We start from the raw sequence: 20,316 nt of genomic DNA on the forward strand, positions 1-20,316 counted from the left end.
GTAAATATTGTAAATTCTAAGGTATTTTAAGTGAATTTTTAATCTAATATTTAGCATTAAAGTTTAAATTCCTGCTTAGAATTTCAAACATGGAAATACACTCTAAAAGGAAATAGGGTTTTTAGTTGTTTCTTTAATAAGATAGAAAAAATTTAATCATTTAAAATGTGAAAAATACCCATTTCCCTCCTTCTTACTCTTTCTAAGAAATTTTCAATTGTACTCAGTTTAGTCAGTATGTTAAATAGGAACTCTGAGACACAATCCCAAAGCAGCTTTGTCTTCCATATCTCAAGTTTATTTAAGATCCAGTTTTCCTTTTCCTACATGAAAACTTAAGCAGGTTACACAACTTTTCTGATCACTCTGCGTTTAGAAATAAAGCAAAACCAGAAAAGTCTCAACTAACAGATAGAAATATACGTGTGGTTTCCAGGATGCCAGCGATCCACCCTCTGTGAGTTCAGATGTTTACCCCCAGCTTCCTTCTAGTGAGGTCTCATCAGCGAGCCCTCCTAGGACAGAATCAAAGGTGGCCCTGCACTGGCTCTTCTTGTGCTCACTTCTCATCCTTGGGAGCGCTCAGATGTCCTTGTCCCTGACATATTCCAGGAATGTAGGCCCTGTTCTTGGGGTAGGAAAGGGCTGGGACTTGTAGCTCACCAAGTTCTACAAGGAAACTTCCTCAGAGTCTTTCTATAGATGTTTACTCTTGACCTATTTATTCCCCGTGTAGTTCTGAAAGTTAGGCAGCCAGTTTTCAATCATTTTCTTTACGTGAGTCCTTTAGGGCAGTTTATTGTACTACGTGCTTTGGCATCTTATATCTTAATAGATAATGTTGTAGGGTCTTGGATGACTATCTTTTAAAATTTTGTTCCATAGAGAATCCTAGTAGCTAAAGAATGTAACAGCCTTTTTATGTTAAATGTTTCTATCTAAAAGAGACCAAGAGTAGAAAAGAGAGAGAGATTTATAGGTAAATTGAGTTTCTGTTGCTCAGTATCAGTTTTATTGGTAAGGAAGTAACCTCTCACTCTAATCTTAATAGATGTGATAACATAATTTATTTTTCAAGATAAGATCTGTGGAAGAATTTGACATAGTAGAAAACCTACTGTATTAGAATTCAGAAGACACAGGTCCTGATCTTAAGACCTTTGGCAGTCTAGACAGATACAGTATGTAGGCTTTTATGTGGAAACTAAAGGAATTGAATTATATCAATTCAGTAACTTGTATTTATTGGGTTCTTAATTCAGTGCTTAAAGTAATGGAGTTCTCAGAGGAAGCAAGATGGTGGAGAAGTAGGGGACCTTGTTTCAACTGGTCCCCTGAGTTTAGCTGGATATCAAACCATTTTGAACACCCACGAAAACAGCCTGAGATGTAAGAATATACATCTGGATCTCTATGAGCAGAAAAGCAGCTGCTTTTTGCAAGGTAGGATGTGTGGAGTCATGAATCTGCGGGGAGATATCAGAAGATAAACAGAAGGGTGAGGGAGCCTCCATAAGCTGGCTCCTGGAAAGTGATTTAACACCAGAGCTTAAATTGGAACTCTTTGAAATCTGCTCTAGTGAGAGATATCTCTCTCCAAAAGGGACTCTGGAAATGAAAATGCAGAATTCTAGGTAGGGCATTGTGGTATTGATATAAGCAACCACAGAACCAAAGGGGGTTCCTGACCTGGTAGAATGCCTGAGCAGTGGAGACAGAAGCAGGTTATGGTCAGCGTGCCCAGGAAGGGATTTACCTCCATAAACCACAAGCTGGCTGGTTGAGAATCGTTCTCTTGAGCAACCTGAAAAAATCTGAAACCTGTGCCTGTAACCAGGCAAAAGAGCACAGAGTGGTAGTGCCCCAGAATGGGCTTTAAATTGGCACCCAGGGGCACCTGGGTGAGTGGGTTAAGCCTCTGCCTTCGGCTCAGGTCATGTCCCAGGGTCTTGGGATCAAGCCCCCCATCAGGCTCTCTGCTCAGCAGGGAGCCTGTTTCCCCCCACCCCCCACCTGCCTCTCTGCCTGCTTGTGATCTCTTTCTCTCTCTCTCTCTCGGTGTCAAATAAAAAAAAAATCTTAAAAAAAAAAAAATAAAGTGGCACCCAGACATGATCCAGGAGCTTCGGGGATGTGCAGGAGCCGGTGAGTCATAAAGGGCAGTGGTACTTGGGGGGCCCTAGGACAACTCTGAGAGGGTTGCTGTGGCATGGTCCACTGGTGGCTGTGGTTTTTAGCGGAGCATATAGAGGTGGAGACTGTTTGTCTCAGAAGGTTTATTAAAAAGGGAAGAATTTTCTGCTCTGGGCCAGAGGGTTGGCTGTGGCCATTTTTGCTCTGATTCTCTGAAGAGGCATGGAAAGCACCCCAGGGAACAAAAGCCACAAGAGAGGACTGGTTTCCACTGAGCCCATCCCCCTGACAGGGGGTGGGGCAATTCTATACAGGCGGAGTTACCTGAGAAACAGTGCTCAGGCCCCTCCTGCAGAAGACAGGCTGGAAGAAAAGGTGGATGACAGTCCTATGAATCCCATAAGCCTGTAAAATCCCAACACCAAGGGAAATTGTATATTGAGCCCTAGGTGTGGCTTCACGACTTGTTTATTTTCAGATGAAATTCTTTTTTTCTTTTTCTTACACTTTTTCTGTTTTTCTTTCTACCTTCTCATTTCAATTAGATGTTTTATTATGTCAATTTATATTTCATAGTTGCTTTTTAACTTCTGTTTTTTTCACACATATATACTTTTATAGATAGATGATTTATTTTAGTCCTTTTTTCCACTCTATTCAATTTTACCTTTATATATACAAGCTTTATTTTCATTGTAATTTTGGGACATAGTGTCCTCTAACACACAGACCAAAATACACCCAAGAACAACTGAAGACTGCTTTGTCAACACTGAGAGAGATTGTAGCCCCATCTCTCCCTTCCTTTATAAAAATTGTTTTAATTTTTAAATTTTATTCCCGTGTTTCATTTTGGCTTTGTTTTATGGCGGTGGCTTCTGAACACTTTGGATTTTGCTGGGATGCATCTTGCTTGGGTGTTGGTTGATATTTTGGACTCTGTTCATTCACTCAATCATCCCTCAAAAGAATGACTAGGAGGAGGAACTCTCAACAAAGAAAAGAACCAGAGACAATGTCCTCTGCTACACAACTAATGGATATGGATATGAGAAGCTATCAGAGGTAGAATTCAGGCTAGCAATTATAAAGTCAATAGCAAGGCTTGAAAAAAGCATTAGTGACAATACAGAATCTCTAAGAGCAGAAATGAGATCTAATCAGGTCCAATAAAAAAATGCTATGAATGAAATGCAGTCTAAACTGGATACTCTAACAGCCAGGGTAAATGAGGCAGAAGAATTAGTGTTCTAGAAGATAAGCTGATGGACAGGAAGGAAATTGAGGAAAATAGAGACAGGCTGCTAGTAGCACATGAGAAAAGGATTGGAGCAATTAATGATGCATGAAACGTTCCAGTGTCAGAATTATTGGGATCCCGGAGGGGGTGGAGAAAGCGAGGGCTAGAAGGTATATTTCAGCAAATCATAGTTGAGAACTTCCCTAATCTGGTGATGGAAACAAGAATTTGAGTCCAAGCACCCCTCCCAAAATCAATAAAATAGATCAATACCCTGACATATAATAGTGAAGCTTGCAAATTTTACAGCCAAAGAAACTATTCTGAGAATATCCAGAAGAGGTTCCTTACATATGGAAGGGGAACATCAGAATAACAAGAGACCTGTCCACAGAAACCTTGCAAGCCAGAAAGGGCTGGCAAGACATATGCAGAGTACTAAATGAAAACAACATGCAGCCAAGAATACTCTTTCAAGCAAGGCTGTTGTTCAGTATAGATGGGGAGATAAAGAGCTTTCAGGACAGACAGAGGTTAAAAGAATGTGTAACCAGCCAGCAAGACAGCCCTGCAAGAACTATTAAGGGGGAGTCAGTAAATGAAGAAAGATGCCAGGAGTCACATAGATCAGAAAGCGACAGAGAAAATCTATAGAAACAGGCACTTTACAGGCAATATAATGGTACTAAATTCATATCTTTCAATAGTTACCCTGAATGTAAATGGGCTGAATGATCCCATGAAAAGACACAGGGTTTCAGATTGGATGAAAAACCAGGAGCGTCCATATGCCATCTACAAGACTCATTTTGAACCTAAAGACATCTCCATATTGAAAGTGAGGGGATGGAGATCAAGTTACTACTTTAATGGACCTCAGAAGAAAGCTGGGGTAGCAATTCTCATATCAGAAAAGTTAGATTTTAAATCAAAGAACATAGTGAGAGATGTAGAGGGACACTATATCATACTTAAAGAAAGAATAATCTAACAAAATCTAACAATTGTAGATATCTATGCCCACAACATGGGAACAGCCAATTATATAAACCAATTAACAACCAAAATAAAGAAACATATTGATAATAATACATTAATAGTAGGAGATCTCAACACTTCACTCACAGCAATGAACAAATCATCTAAGCAGAAGATCAACAAAGGAACAAGAGCTTTGAAGCATACATTGAACCAGATGAAATTCATAGATATATACAGAACATTACCCCCTAAAGCAACAAAATACTCTTTCTTCTCCAGTACACATTGAATTTCCTCCAGAATAGACCACATACTGTGTCACAAATCAAGTCTCAACTAATACCAAAAGATTGAGATTATTCTCTGCATGTTTTCAGACCACAATGCTTTGAACCTGGAACTCAACCACAAGAAGAAATTTGGAAGGAACTCAAACCCTTGGAAGTTAAAGCACATCCTGCTACAGAATGATTGGGTCAACCAGGAAATTAAAGAAGAACTTAAGCCATTCGTTGAAACTAATGAGAATGAAAATACATCTGTTCCAAACCTATGGGATACTGCAAAGGCTGTCCTAAGAGTGAAGTACGTAGCCATCCAAGCCTCTCTCAAAAACTTAGAAAAATCACAAAAGTACAAGCTACCTTTACACCTGAAGGACTTGGAGAAAGAATAGCAAATAAAGCCTAAGCCAAGTGGAAGAGACAAATAATAAAGATTAGAGCAGAAATCAATGAAATAAAAACCAGAAAAACAGAAGAATAGATCAGTGAAACTAGAAGCTGGTTCTTTTAAAGAATTCAGATCAATAAACCTCTTGCCAGACTTATCCAAAAGAAAAGGGAAATGACCCAAATCAATGAGATCATGCATGAAAGGGGAGAGATCATGACTAACACCAAGGAAATAGACACAACTATTAAAAATTATTACCAACAACTATATGCAAACAAATTAAGCAATCTGGAAGAAATGGATGCATTCCTGGAAACTTAGAAACTACCAAGACTGAAACAGGAAGAAACAAACAATCTGAATAGACCAATAACCAGTAAAGAAATTGAATCAATAATCACAAACCTCCAAAAAACAAAGAATTCAGGGCTAAGTGGCTTCCCAGGGGAATTCTATCAAACATTAAAGAAGTTATAATACCTATTCTACTGAAGCTGTTTCAAAAAGTAGAAATGAAAGGAAAACTTCCAAACTTAGTCCTATGAGGCTAGTATTACCCTGATCCCAAAAGGCAAAGACCCCATCAGAAAGGAGATTTACAGAACAATATCCCTGATGAACATGGATGCCAAAATACTCAACAAGATCCTAGGCAATAGGAACCAACCAAGGATACCGTAAAAGGATTATTCATCACGATCAGGTGGGATCTATTCCTGGGATGCAAGGGTGGTTCAACATTTGGAAATCGATCAACCTGATAGAGCACATTAATAAAGAAAAAGATAATAACCATATGATCCTCTTAATTGATGCAGAAAAAGCATTTGACAAAATACAGCATGCTTTCCTGATTAAAATTCTTTGAAGTATAGGGATAGGAGAATATATCTCAATATCATAAAAAGCCATCCATGAAAAGCCCACCAGAGATATCATTATCAATGGAGAAAAACTGAGGACTTTTACTTTAAGGTCAGGAACATGACAGGGATGCCCATCTCACCATTATTTTTCAACATAGTACTAAAAGTCCTAGCCTCCACAATCAGACAACGAAAAGAAATAAAAGCCATTCAAATGGGCAAAGAGGAAGTTAAACTCTCTCTCTTCACAGATGATGTGATACTTTATGTGGAAAATCCAGAAGACTTCACCCCCAAATTACTAGAACTCATATGGCAGTTCAGCAACGTGGCAGGATACAAAATCAATGTGCAGAAATCAGTTGCATTTTTATACACTAACAGTGTAACTGAAGAAATAGAAATTAAGGAATTGACTCCAATTACACTAGCACCAAAAACTGTAAGATACCTGGGAATAAATCTAACCAAAGAGGTTAAGGATCTATACTCTAGAAACTATGGAACACTTCTGAAAGAAATTGAGGAATACACAAAGAGATGGAAAAACATTCCATGCTCATGGACAGGAAGAATAAACATTATGAAAATGTCTATGTTGCCTAGAGCAATCGACACTTTCAGTGCAATCCCTATCAAAATACCATCAACATTTTTCACAGAGCTGGAACAAAAAGTCCTAAAATTTGTGTGGAACCAGAAAAGACCCTGAATCACCAGGGGAGTGTTGAAAAAAAAGAAACCAAAACTGGAGACATCATGATGCTTGACTTCAAGCTAGATTACAAAGTTGTGATCATCAAGACAACATGGTGTTGGCACAAAAACAGACACAGATCAATGGAACAGAGTAGAGACCTCAGAAATAGACCCTCAACTCTATGGTAAACTAATCTTCACAAAGCAGGAAAGAATATCCAATGGAAAAAAGACAGTCTCTTCAATATGGTGCTGGGAAAATTGGGACAGCCAATGCAGAAGAATGAAACTGGATCATTCTCTTATACTATACACAGAAATAAGCTCAAAATGGATAAAAGATCTCAATGTGAGGCAGGAGTCCATCAAAATCCTAGAGGAGAATATAGGCAGTAACCTCCTCAGCCTCAGCTACAGCAGGTTCTTTTAAGACATGTCTCCAAAGGCAAGGTTAGCAGTAGGAAAAATGAACTTTTGAGAATTTGTAAGGATACAAAGCTTCTGCACAGCAAAAGAAATAATTAACAAAACTAAGAGGCAACCCATGAAATGGGAGAAGATATTTGCAAATGATATTACAGATAAAGGGCTTGTATCTATAAAGATTTATTAAGAACTTACCAAACTCAACACCCAAAAACCAAATAATCCAGTCAAGAATTGGGCAAAATACCTGAGCGGACATTTCTCCAAAGAAGGCATACAAATGGCTAAGACACATGAAAAAATGTTCAACATCCCTAGACATCAGGGAAATACAAATCAAAACCACAACAAGATACCACCTTACACCAGTTAGAATAACAAAAATTAACAAGGCAGGAAACAACAAATATTAGTGAGGATGTGGAGAAAGGTGAACCCTCTTGAACTGTTGGTGGGAATGCAAGCTGGTACAGCCACTCTGGAAAACAGTATGGAGGTTCCTCAAGATGTTAAAAATAGAGCTACTCTACAACCCAGCAATTGCACTACTAGGTATTTACACCACAGATAGAAGGGGCACATGTGCCCCAGTGTTCATAGTAGCAGTGTCCACAATAGCTAAACTGTGGAAGGAGTTGAGAAGTCCTTCAATAGATGAATGGAGAAAAATGTGGTTCACATATACAATGGAATATTACTCAGCCATCAGAAGGGATGAATACTTACCATTTGCATGGACAAGGATGGAACTGGAGGGGATTATTATAAGTGAAATAAGTCAAGCAGAGAAAGACAATAATACAGTTTCACTCTAATGTGGACATAAGGAATAGTGTGGAGGACCACAGGGAAGGGAGGGAATACTGAACGGGAAGAAATCAGAGAGGGAGACAAAGCATGAGAGACTCTGGATTCCAGGAAACAAACTGAGGGTTACAGAAGGGATGGGGCGGGGGGATGGGTTAACCAGATGATGGGTACTAAGGAGGGCACGTGTTGTGATGAGCACTAGGCATAATATGTTATACACAACTAATGAATCATTGAACACTACATTTGAAACTAATGATGTACTATATGCTTGTTAACTGAACATAATATTAGTTTAAAAAGTAATGGAGTTCTCAGTAGACCTTACAGTATACTGGTAAAGATATGTTAAATAATGAAATGAAATGAATATAAAAACTAAGGAAAGTATGGTTGCAAGTTTGGATGGTGCTCAGAATGGAAGGAACATTGCCTTATGAGACCCTGACCTAGGCTGGGGGGCCAGGAAAGGCTCTTTTGTGAAAAGTAACCCTTGGGCTGATTGGAAGGATGAGTAGGAGGTTACTAAGGGAAGGAATTGGGGCATGGACTGAATGAGTGTGTGCGTCATGCTCGTATGTTTGTAAGTAGTGCTTACCGTGGGGCTTGGCGTCTGTGTGCTAGTAGCTGTGGTTGCAGCGCTAGCTGTCATCAGCTGTAGGCATCTGGTACTGCCCTTATCATACCCTCTGGGTGACATGGTGGGCGCAGTTAGCCCTGTACATTTCTCTCATCTCGACTATTTCTTCTATACCCTTCTCAGTACTTGAGATTTCAGAGTTAATCTTCTGTGAAACATGAAGTAGATGAAGTCAGTGTTGGCTAGCTTCTTTCACCTCCCGGGGCTGCTCTCTGCCGGCAGACCTGCTCCCCTCCCCTCAGCTCCCACCCTGGCCTAGGAAATTACTCTTCCCTTACTCCTGTCTCATTTTGGTAGTTTTCCCATAAGCATCTTTCTCTTTCATTCTCAGTTTATATTAGCCATTTTTTTATCTTTAAAGTTTGTATGAAAGATTGCATGCATTGAGCTTGAAATTAGTGAATTGAGGGTACACAGTATCCTGTCTGGTTTAAAGGGGACATATTCCCTTCACTTCGTAGAGTATTAGCTGGAGAAGATTGCCAGTTTGGCTTCTATACTTATTCTTAAAAACATCTCCAGTGGCATTTATTTAATCATAGTAACAGACAGACTCCCCTAACCCTCTTCTACCCTTTAAGATGCCTTATTCCCTGGTTCCTTGCCCCTTCCATGATAAACCTCCCCTGTCTGCCTACTAATTGTAATTATAATTATTATAATTACTAATTGTAATTATACCTGTATGTTATTGTGTTACTTTTTTTGGAGAATTAAGATAATATCACTTCAAAGTAAAACAGTTTGAGATACCACCATGGGCTTAATGTATTTTTCATGATTAGAGTAGCTTCTCTGTTGGATATCCCTGACCTATTTTAATCTGCTGTTAGTCCCATACTGTTCTATAGTCCCAGGGGCGCAGGCATTCTTTTTAGAAGAGATAGCGGTTGGTTTTCATTTCCCAGGATTTGGCTCTGGTAGATCACTATTTTCTTTTTTGAATTTTAACAGTGTTATTGAGGTATAATCTACATTACACAAAATTCACACATTTAAAACTCAGTTATTTTTTGGAAATGTATAGAGTTGTACAACTATCTAACAATCCAGTTTTGGAAGTTTTCCATCACCCTAGAAAAGTTCCATGCAATGTATTTGCATCAATCCCTCATCCCTCCTCTCTAGCCCCCAGCAACCACTGATTTGCTTCCTGTCTTTCTAGATGTGCTTTTCCTGGACATTTCATGTAAATAGAGTCATACAGTATATAGTCTTTTGCATCTGGCTTCTTAATATTTAGCAAAACAGTTTTGAGAAACTCATCCATGTTGTATCAGTAGCTTGTGGTTTTCTTTTCCCCCAAGTGATGTTTCATTTATGGGTATACCTCACTTTGTCCACTAAACAATTGATGGATATTTGTATTATTTCTGTTCAGTAATGCTACCATGAACGTTAATGATCTTAGTGTGACATGTATTTTCACTGTACATGGTAGATCCCTAGGGGTGAAATTTCTGGGTTGTTATGTTACAATCTCACCAGCAGAGAATGAGGATTCTAGTTACTCTACCTCCTTGTAACAACTTGGTTTTGTCTTGATGACAGCCATTCATGTGCTGTGTAACGACATCTTATTGTGGTTTAATATGCAGTTTCCTAATGTGAGTAATACTGTTGAGCATCTTTCCATGTGCTTATTACTTTTTTGAAACGTTTACTCCAATATTTTACTCATTTTAATATTGGGTTGTCTTTTCATTATTGAGCTGTAATAGTTCTCTGTATTTTCTGTATTTGAGTCCTTTACCAGATGTGTGAATTATAGATACCTTTTCCCAGCCTGTACCCTGGCTTTTTATTTTCTTAATTGAATCTTTTGAAGCACAGAAGTTTTTAAAATTTTAATGAAATCCAGGTTTTTAATTGTTGTCTTTCATGATTTGTGGTCCTGGTGACTTATCTGAGACTTCTTTGACTAAACCAAAGTCACAAAGATTTTCTCCCTTGTTTATTTCTAGAAGTTTTATGGCTTTAGCTGTTACCTTTAGGTCTGTGATAACATTTTGAGTTGATTTTTATGTATGCTTCAGGTAAGGGTCTGAGTTATTTTGTTGCATATTAGTATTGAATTGTTCCAACACCATTTATTGAAGACTACTTCCCCCCATTTGACTGTCTTACACCTTTGTTGAAAAGCATTTTACTAAAAATATAACGGTTTACTTCAGAACTCTCAATCTTGTGGTATTTTCCTGGTGATCTATCCTTAATCCTAGCTCCACACTGTCTTGATGACTTATAGCTCTGTAGCAAGTTTTGAAATCAGATAGTGTGAATTCTCCAAATTTTTTCTGATTTTTCAATATTATTTTGGCTATTCTAGTTCTTTGCCTTTCCATATGTTTTAGAATTTGTTCATCAATAGCTACAAAAAGTAGCTGCTGGGATTTTAGATGGGATTGCTCTGACTCTGTAGATCAGTTTAGACAGAATGGAATTTGTTAATCCATGAACATTGCATATCTGTCCATTTTTTGGTCTTATTTGATTGCTTTTATTAGCATTTTATGATTTTTAATATATAAATCTTACATAGAATTTGTTAGATTTATGTGTAAACCTTTAATTTCAAGTGCACTATTATAATGATGCTCTTAAAAAATAATTGGTTTCTCATCCCTCCTCAGCATTGCTAGTTTTGCTCAAACCCTATCAGCCTTCTTTTCCCATCTTGTATTTGAATCTGGCCAAAGAGCAGCTACTTACTTTCTTCTGAAATAAAGTAAATAGCTGCTGAAATTTTTCATTTGTGGTTTCTAAGAGATAAAGGGGTGAACAGTTTTTATTATTTTGAATCGGTGATTGGTCAGTAGTTGTTCAGTAAGACTGAACAACTGAACAAGTCATGTTAGTCTGCTTATGTTCCGAATAGTGTAACACACCAAACTTTCCTCAAGAGGTTTGGTCTGTTGGCAAAGTGTGAGAACATAACCTTTCTTCTTTCCCTGCAGGTGTCGCAGCTTCCCTGGAAGTCTCCGAGAGTCCTGGGAGTATCCAGGTGGCCCGGGGCCAGACGGCAGTCCTGCCCTGTACCTTCACTACCAGCGCTGCCCTTATTAACCTCAATGTCATTTGGATGGTCATTCCTCTCTCCAATGCGAACCAACCTGAGCAGGTACTTCTGTTCCATTCCATGCTACCTCTCAACTATTCATCTTTTCAAAAGACATGGGTCAAAAAGCATCCTTACATATCTGATTTCTAGAATAAGGTAGTACTTTCAATGAGCCTGTGCTGTTTTAAATCCTACTTCTGTGTTATTAGTCAACTATCAGAAGAGGTTATCCTCTTTTTTAAGAGACTGTTTTTTTTTTTGTTTTTTTTTTTTTTTAACAGATGTCAAGGGACTCCTCTGAGAATTTTATGTAGGAACATGGAATTTTTCCAAAAGGCATTGCTGATAGGAAATACCAAGACAGAAAAAGCAAAGTATACTTTGACAGGAAGGGACTGACACTGACACAGGTGCATGAGAGTATGTTTGAGAGACAGTGATAATGTTAAGAAAGTAAAATTAGATAGTTAGTACTTGATTTATTTGGTTTATTTCACAAGTGTTTTAAAATAAACACAGCCAGGCATACTAGCCAGCCTCAGAGAGTCTCAAATAAATTAGGGTACATGAAAAAAGAAGCTGCTACCCACTTACAGGTAAAAGATCCATAATTTGTATTAACCATTGCAGAAAATGATGTTCAGAAAATTAATGATTAGTAATCATGATTATACCTTTATTCCCAAAGATAATTTATTACTGTTATGAAGCTTTTCTGCTTCAGTAGTAAGCTTATTACTGCCTAAAAATATCTGATAAGGTAAGTTTTCTGATATGAATTCAAATATGTATATTTCATAGAAGCTTTTTTTGTTTCTTCAAACCATGGAACTTAGTATAATTAGACTGGGTCTTTAAGATCATTTTATTCAACCTTTTCACTTTAGGAGGCAAAGAAAGACTTGTCTGTAGTTACCCAAACATTTACGAATGGAGCTGAAATAGAACCAAGTTTCCCATTCTCAGCCCACAGGGCTTTTTGTAACATCATTCTGAGTCCTGTCTCATGAATAGTTAACTTTGATAATAGGAATTGATGAAAGAAGAGTAATCACCAGTCCTGCAACTCTTCTTCCTTTTAGGATATTCATTTATGTTCAGGCTATAACTATAACCTATCATTTTGTCACCTAGTAAGCATGAGAATGGCAGTGCTGATTTTTTAAACTTTTTATTCTGGAATTATTGGAATAAAAATATTTATGGGCTGATAGTAAGATTGCATTCACGTTATTTTCTATATTGTGATGAGTTCGACAAGGAAACAGTGTTATTCCAACTTGAGATATGAAAATTTAGAATCCCAGAATATACCTATGCATTGGTGCTACAGTAAAAAGTGGGTGGCAACAGTTAAGATGAGAAATAAAGTTTTCCAATGTTTGGTGCAGTCTGTTGTCTAGCAGATAGTTACTGTTATGTACCATGTGTCTAGAAGGGGTTGTAGTGTCCTGTTTATTTGTTTTGCTTTCTTTTTTCAGGTCATCCTGTATCAGGGTGGACAGATGTTTGATGGTGCCCCCCGGTTCCATGGTAGGGTAGGATTTACAGGCACCATGCCAGCCACCAACGTCTCTATCTTCATTAATAACACTCAGCTCTCAGATACAGGCACCTACCAGTGTTTGGTCAACAACCTTCCAGATAGAGGGGGCAGAAACATTGGGGTCACCGGTCTCACAGTTTTAGGTGAGTGACAGGATGTTCCAGGTACCTTGGCTTTGCTTACGGTATGTCTCTCTTCTTGAGAATATTTATTTCTGCCCATCCTTCTACACTTTCTCTCTGCTCATGTCCTTTTCCTGTCTCCTCTCCTGTCTGCCCTGTCTGGACTCTGCTTCTCTCTGGTTTTTTACACATGATTTTCCCATCCCTTTCTCCCTCTGATGGTTCTCTGAAGCTTCTTAAATGATTTGCTGTGAAGGTGGAGAAAGGTGGTGTAAAATACCATCACGAGTGGCCTCTCACTTGTGCTACAATAGGTAAATGATAGCACTTACCATTTAGAGCCACTTAAATCAAGAATCATTTATTTTGAGTACAAAGCAGAAGTTTCAGCTCATGTGAGAAAACAATTACTTCATGTCTACATAACACTGAGTAGACTCCCCACAGTTCTCGGCTTATATCTCATGTCCTGGTATATAATTTCAGTAATACCTCCTTTTACTCTCAAAAGTCAGAGAATGATAAGTTATATGATCAATTTGGTCTTAATACTGAGACCATACAGATCTAGGGCCTTTTCGAGGTGGCGTAGATAATGTACGATAAAGCTTAGATTAAAATGTAGATGTCTTGTTTCAAATGAGTGCTTCACCCATTTTACCATAGAGTTAGACTATTTCATACTAAATTAAGTCCGTTCTAAACATGTTGTATTTCTCACTTCTGCTGCCTCTGAAATAAAACCCTGCTTCCTAAATGCATGCTTGTGGGAGAAGCAGCTCAGTTCAGTTCTTTTGGGCTGATGCTCGTGATTCTTCTCCATCCTAGCCATGTCTCAGAATCTACTCCCTTATTCCTTGGCAAATTCTTGCCCTTCCTTTTCCCTCCTGTTGTTGAGTTACTTGAGAATATCAGTAATGGGGCTTTTTGCCATTTTCCCTCTGTGGGTGACAATATGCTATAGCCTTGATGTCTTGTTTTCCTAGCCTTCAAATGAAATAAGAAAGCTAAGGACCAGGTTGGAGATTTCCATCCTAGAAATACAGTAATCTGTTTAAAATTGTAGAGTTTTAATTATATTGTTTTTATATTTTATATAAAAATATGTATTATATATAAATATAATAATATTTATGTATAAAATACATATTTTTATATATTTTATATTTATATTAAATAGAATTTTTAATTATACAGAAATTTTTATGAAATATGGAGATTTAAAAATGCTTGAGTACTAAATACAGAGTACTAATAGAATTTCAGTGTTTTTCTGATGTTTATACCTCTAAGCTAGATAACTGTCTTCCCACATTATCTAAGTTTATTTTTTCAATTTTTAAAGGAAGAAAAAAAACCTTAATTTATCTTACAGTTAATGCTACCTCCAGAGAATTGTTTTGGGTTTCCTTTATAGTCACACGGTGGCAACGTCAAAGGTAGTAATGGAGGACATTGGTTTACCACATCACAGCAGCTAGGATTCTCTGAGATTGTTTACTTTTCCTACCTTACACCCTCTTGTTCTCTCTCCCACACCCGCTGTCTTTCCTGGTTCCTCTGTCTACTGCACTTATCTTTTATGTATTCTTACATTCATTTTTTAAAAGGTTGAACACAATTTATTGAATAGTCATTAGCATTTTAAGTACATCATCACTTGGATTTCAACTTTAATTCCTAGGTACCCCAGTATGAGACTCCAGGCCATTGGCTTAGTGTATATTTTTATTTGTTTGCATTCTTACTGCAAAGCACCACATTTTTTCCTTTAATGCTCTTTTTGGGTAATTTTTTATTTTGTGTCCTTCGTGTCCTTATCTGCCTTAAAATGTCCACTGCGTTACCACCAAGTAGTAGACATACTTGAACTTTCCTCTAACTTCCACTGCATAAAGGAGAATTTAGGCCTGTCTGGTTTTTGTTAGTAAATTAACAAAGAGCCCTGTGCGGAGAGTAGTTGCCAGGGCCAGTGGTTGCTCTTTCTTGAAATATCTTTTCTAAAAGTGGCTTCTTGCAGTAATTAAAAATATTTTTTGATTGTGGTAAAAGACACATACCGTGAAATTTGCCATCTTGGCCAGTTTTCAAGTCTATAGTTCTGTGGTGTTTTGTGTTCATGTAGTGGGGAGGCCCATCTGAGCACTCTTTGCATCTTGCAAAACTAAAACTCTGCACTCATTAAACAATGTTTCATTCTCCTACCAGCTGTGGGTAACCGTTTTTCTATTTTCTGTTTCTATGGATTTGACTACTCTAAGTGCCTCGTAGAAGTAGAATCATTTTCTTTTTATGACTGCCTTATTTCACTTAGCACAATATTCTCCAGGTTCATCCATGACCGTAGCATGTGTCAGAATTCCCTTCCTATTCAGAGCTGAATAATATTTCGTAGTAGGTATGTACCACGTTTTGTTTATCCATTCATCCATCCATGGACACTTGGGCTGTTTCCAGCCTTGAGCTACTGGGAATCACGCTGCTGCTGGCATGGGTGCTCTCACTCACATCTTTAAAGGCAGTCTGTGGGCACCAAGGACCTTCAACATTCTTCTTTAGAGGAAGGAGAGTGAAACCAAGACCATCAGATTCCTTGGAAATATAATGAAGGTGTGAAGCCTCTTGTACACGCTCGCCCCCTGCCAGCTGAAGCTGTGGGCCCTGCACCTGTACCCAAGCCCCTAAATAGTACCTAGGACTAACCACAGGCTTCACTCACAAGATAGTCTTCTGATGTGTGTCCTACAAACATTGTCATCTGGGGTTCCAGTGCACTGAATGTTGATGTCTCCTATATCATCAGTCGGCTTACAGTAAATGCATACTTTATTCCTTATTCTTCCTATTGTAGTTCCCCCTTCTGCCCCACACTGCCAAATCCAAGGATCCCAGGATATCGGCAGCGATGTCATCCTGCTCTGTAGCTCAGAGGAAGGCATCCCTCGGCCAACTTACCTTTGGGAGAAGTTAGACAATACCCTCAAACTACCTCCAACCGCCACTCAGGGTATGTACAGTGTTGCTTTACCCATTTAATCAGTTACCACGCAAAATTCAAATTCTAAGACTCATGAAGTAATTAACTTTAATAGATTTTGAAAAATAACACACTGTCTGCTGAAAAAACTACCTGAATCATTTTGCGTTTCCAACTTTAAAGAGAATAAAACATTTTCTTTCTTGTGTGCTGCCTTTATATATCTCATCTAGTGGTAACTATACATGGAAATTCCATTCTATTACAGTGAAGACTTAAAATGGCTAAATGGTAGCTTCTTTATATTGTTAACTATAAGATACCCCTTGAAGTTGATAACTGAGAAGCCACTTCCTCCTTGAGGCACAGTTGCCTGTTTTAGTGTGAGAAGCATCAGCATGATCATGAGGGGGTCAATCATCCTGTTTTCAGCCTCAAGTCTAATTAGAGGAAGAAGATGGGAAAGAGAACAGGAAAAGGCCTCAGATCATGGGAGAACCAGGAGTTGATCACACCAAACAGGTAAAGATGGAGGAGACATGAGTGTTATCGATTATTTCCTACATGTAAATCCAGTGATTTAATTGGATAATAAAGGAAACACTCTAGAAGATTTGAGGAAAGCTGATCAAATAGAACGAGGGGAAAATTATAGAATTATATACAAAATCTTCTATTTCAAGAAAATAAAATTTGGTGGCCTTGTGATACGGGGTATGTTTCTTGTAGTGTTCTCAGGGCAGTATACACATCCTAAGTTAAAGAGTTGACAGTTAATGAAGGGGCCCCAAACAAACTGAATTATGCCTGAGAAGCTTTGAATTGTATAGATAGTCTATGGCTGTCATCAAAACACAAAGTCCTAAGTCATATGGTAAAGGTAGCATGTGAAAGAACCAGGGCCATCAGCTCTGTAAGAGCCTGTAAGTTTTCTACAAGAATATCAGAAATATTAATGGGCCTTTCCATCATTTTTTAATTTACTCAGCCCTAAATTAATTATTTTTTAAAAAGAAACTTCTCAGTGATGGGGGATAATAACTTCTGGCTTACTCTGATAATGATTACTGCAGTACCATTGTTCCCCATGGATTGCTAAATTGCTAAATGTTTCAGCTGCGCTGTGGGGTAAATAGATTTTTTTTGTGAACTAACTTGTTAATCTCACTATTTACATGTAAGTGGCATGTTTAATCTAGCTCTTGTGTTGAAATCCTGAAAAACATATTTAAATTCCAAATTTTTCCAGTATCTATTTCAGTGACTGTTCACCTCTCTGGGCCTCTGTTGCCTTTTTTTAATAAAGGGATTAGATAATCATTTCCAAGGTTCTTTGTATCGGCACTAAGATTCTATGATTTATATTAAAAACATTTCTGTGAAATATTGGGCTGAGTTTGGAATTGCAAATGAATGCTTGAAAGTGGTGGTTTGTATATAAGTTGAGAAATACAGTGTAGAAGGAGCCTATCATACCTCTTTGTCTCTGAATATATGTGTCAGTCAAGTTTTTAGGTATCTTCTTAGCAACTTAAATATTTTTTAGTACTTTAGTTATGAAAGTGAGCTTGAATGCTAAAGAAGAAAATGTTGGCTTTTGTAATTCAATTATCAGAATTACTTCGAATAACTTCATTTATCATAATAATGCACATTAAGTGAATCAGATTTTTTATTTAAATTTATCTCTTGGTACTGATAATAGTAAAATAGATCTCAAAATAGTTTATAATCCCAAAATAACGTAGATTTTAAAAGCACTTCACTAATATGTTTGCAGTTGTTTAATTAATTAATTTATTCTTAAAGATTTTATTTATTTATTTGACAGACATCACAAGTAGGCAGAGAGGCAGGCAAAGAGAGAGGAGGAAGCAGGCTCCCCGCAGAGCAGAGAGCCCGATGTGGGACTCCATCCCAGGACCCTGGGATCATGGCCTGAGCCTAAAGCAGTGGCTTTAACCCACCGAGCCACCCAGGCGCCCCAATGTTGTTTAATTTAAATTCAAGATGTATTCTCTGAGAAAAAAATATTTTGACACCAGGGAAGGGCACTCTAGAAGTCAGATTAGTGACAGGGACATAATATTTAGGGGATTAGAATTGTCCTTGTGTGTAGGGTCTAGCATGAAGGAGCTCCTTCTGGACAAATCTGGGACAGTTTGAAAATTAAAATCAATACATAATCTGTTGAATAAAATAAAAATCCCCCAATCCTTGCTAATATGCATAAATAAATGGGAGAGAAGGAAAAGCATTTTCTCAGAGTGGAATGTTCCTTCCCCACTGCAGAAGGAATAGTAGAGTTTGAAAATTACCGTTGATGTCAAAATAGTGGGCAAAAGTTTGATGAGGAACAAAATATTTACATAGTACTGAAGTGTGCCTCTACGTATTTTTTATTAATTTTAAAGATAACTTTATAGTGGAGAGACCTGCGTGATACCATGTAACTGAGTGATCAAAGTGAACATTACCAATACTGTTACAAACTGAGAACTTTTTTATGTATGCTTTGAGGAGGACACAACATGATTTCTGTGGTATTCTTGTTGCAAACACAAAATCTGTATCCGGTGATGAAGAAACATCAAACAGAGATGAAGGCAAAACTATTCCAGATTTAGAGAGACTCAGGGGTTAAGAAAATAGAATGCAGAATTCTGGATTAGAAACTAGATAGGGGAAGAAAGAGCCATAAAGGACATTACTGTACAGTTGTTGGAATCTGAGTATAAACTGTAGAATGGATAGTAGTATTGTATTGACATTCAATTCCTTCACTTTGGAACTTGTAGTGTGATATATAAAGAATGTCTTCATTCTTAGGAAATATGAAGTACCGTTTGGCCGGTGCTTCTAAGGTCTGCACAACTGGCCCAGATTTCTTTAAGTGTCTGGACCTGTGTCACAGTTCACCAGTCCCTGCTTCAGTGGTTCTCAACTGGGACAATTTCATTTGGCAATATTTGGAGACATTTTTTATTATCACAGCTGACATAAGAGGGTGCTACCAGTAGCTAGTGGGTAGGGGCTCGGGATACCCCCACAATAAAGAATTATATGGCCTGTGGGGCACCTGAGTGACTCAGTTAGTTGAGATCCAACTCTTGATTTCAGCTCAGGTCATGATCTCATGGGTTGTGAGATTGAATCCTATTTCAGGCTGAGCACTCAGCACAGAGTCTGCTTATCCCTCTCTCTCTGCTTCCCCCCCCCCCCAAACTCATTCTCTTTCTCTCAAATAAATAAAATTTTTAAAAAGATAAAAAAGAATTATCTGGCCCAAAATGCTAATGAGTGAATGACATTAATATATTTTCTAATGTCAAATATCCATGCATTTCTGGAATAAAGTCTATATGATCGTGATTACTTTTTAATAAACTGTCCCATTCGGTATGCTAACATTTTAATAGAATTTTTACATTTGTGATCTTAAGTGAGAATAGTCTGTGATTTTTTTTTTCTGTTTTCCATTGCCCTCATTCAGTTTTAGTATCAGATTACATAAGGGTATTATAAAATGAGTTAGGTACTTGTCCTTCTTTTTCTATACTCTGAAATAGTATGAATAAGATGGAGATTATTTGATGATTTTGTAAATTTGCCTATAAAAGCTTTACCTTGCTACCTTGTTGGTAGATTTTTGACTCTTGACTATTTTTCTAGTGATATAAGTTTACTTAGATTTTCTGTATCTTCTCTATTTTTCTTTCTTTTTTAAATTAAGATTTTATTTATTTATTTGAGAGAGAAAAAAGGGGTGCATGCAAGACTGGGGTCAGGGTGGTGCTGGGCAGAGGGAAAGGGAGAAACGAAGCCTACACTGAGCAGGGAACACTATCTGGGGCTCAATCCCAGGACCCTGAGATCATGACCCGAGCTGAACACAGATGTTTAACCACCTGAGCCACCCAGGCATCCCTCTTCTCTATTTTTATAGAAAACATCTTTTTTTTTCATAATAGCATCAAGTTGTTCATATATTCTATGAAGTCAGGAGAATGTATTTAAGAGTGCAGGTTCTGGAGTCAGAGGACATGATTTGGAATCCTGGCTCCAGGAGTGACTGGTTATATGACTTTGTACCTTAGTTTTCTTACATGTAAAATGGACACAATAACAGTAATTGCCTCA

The 20,316-nt window shown here is 37.8% G+C and overlaps 1 protein-coding gene across 3 annotated transcripts in view; it reads left to right on the plus strand.

Moving 5' to 3' along the window:
• IGSF11 (immunoglobulin superfamily member 11) overlaps positions 1-20,316 on the plus strand; it is a 134,362-nt gene that overhangs the window by 97,877 nt on the left and 16,169 nt on the right. For 2 of the 3 annotated variants that reach the window (XM_059391905.1, XM_059391907.1), the window contains exons 2-4: positions 11,428-11,591; positions 13,013-13,220; positions 16,051-16,206. In XM_059391905.1, the coding sequence (XP_059247888.1) occupies positions 11,428-11,591; positions 13,013-13,220; positions 16,051-16,206 (528 nt within the window). Of the gene's footprint in view, positions 1-2,091; positions 2,146-11,427; positions 11,592-13,012; positions 13,221-16,050; positions 16,207-20,316 lie in introns of those variants that run through there. The other variant, XM_059391906.1, reaches the window with a different exon arrangement.

The sequence above is a fragment of the Mustela nigripes genome, chromosome 2 (genome assembly GCF_022355385.1).
Source record: "Mustela nigripes isolate SB6536 chromosome 2, MUSNIG.SB6536, whole genome shotgun sequence".
Classification (NCBI taxonomy): Eukaryota; Metazoa; Chordata; class Mammalia; order Carnivora; family Mustelidae; genus Mustela; species Mustela nigripes.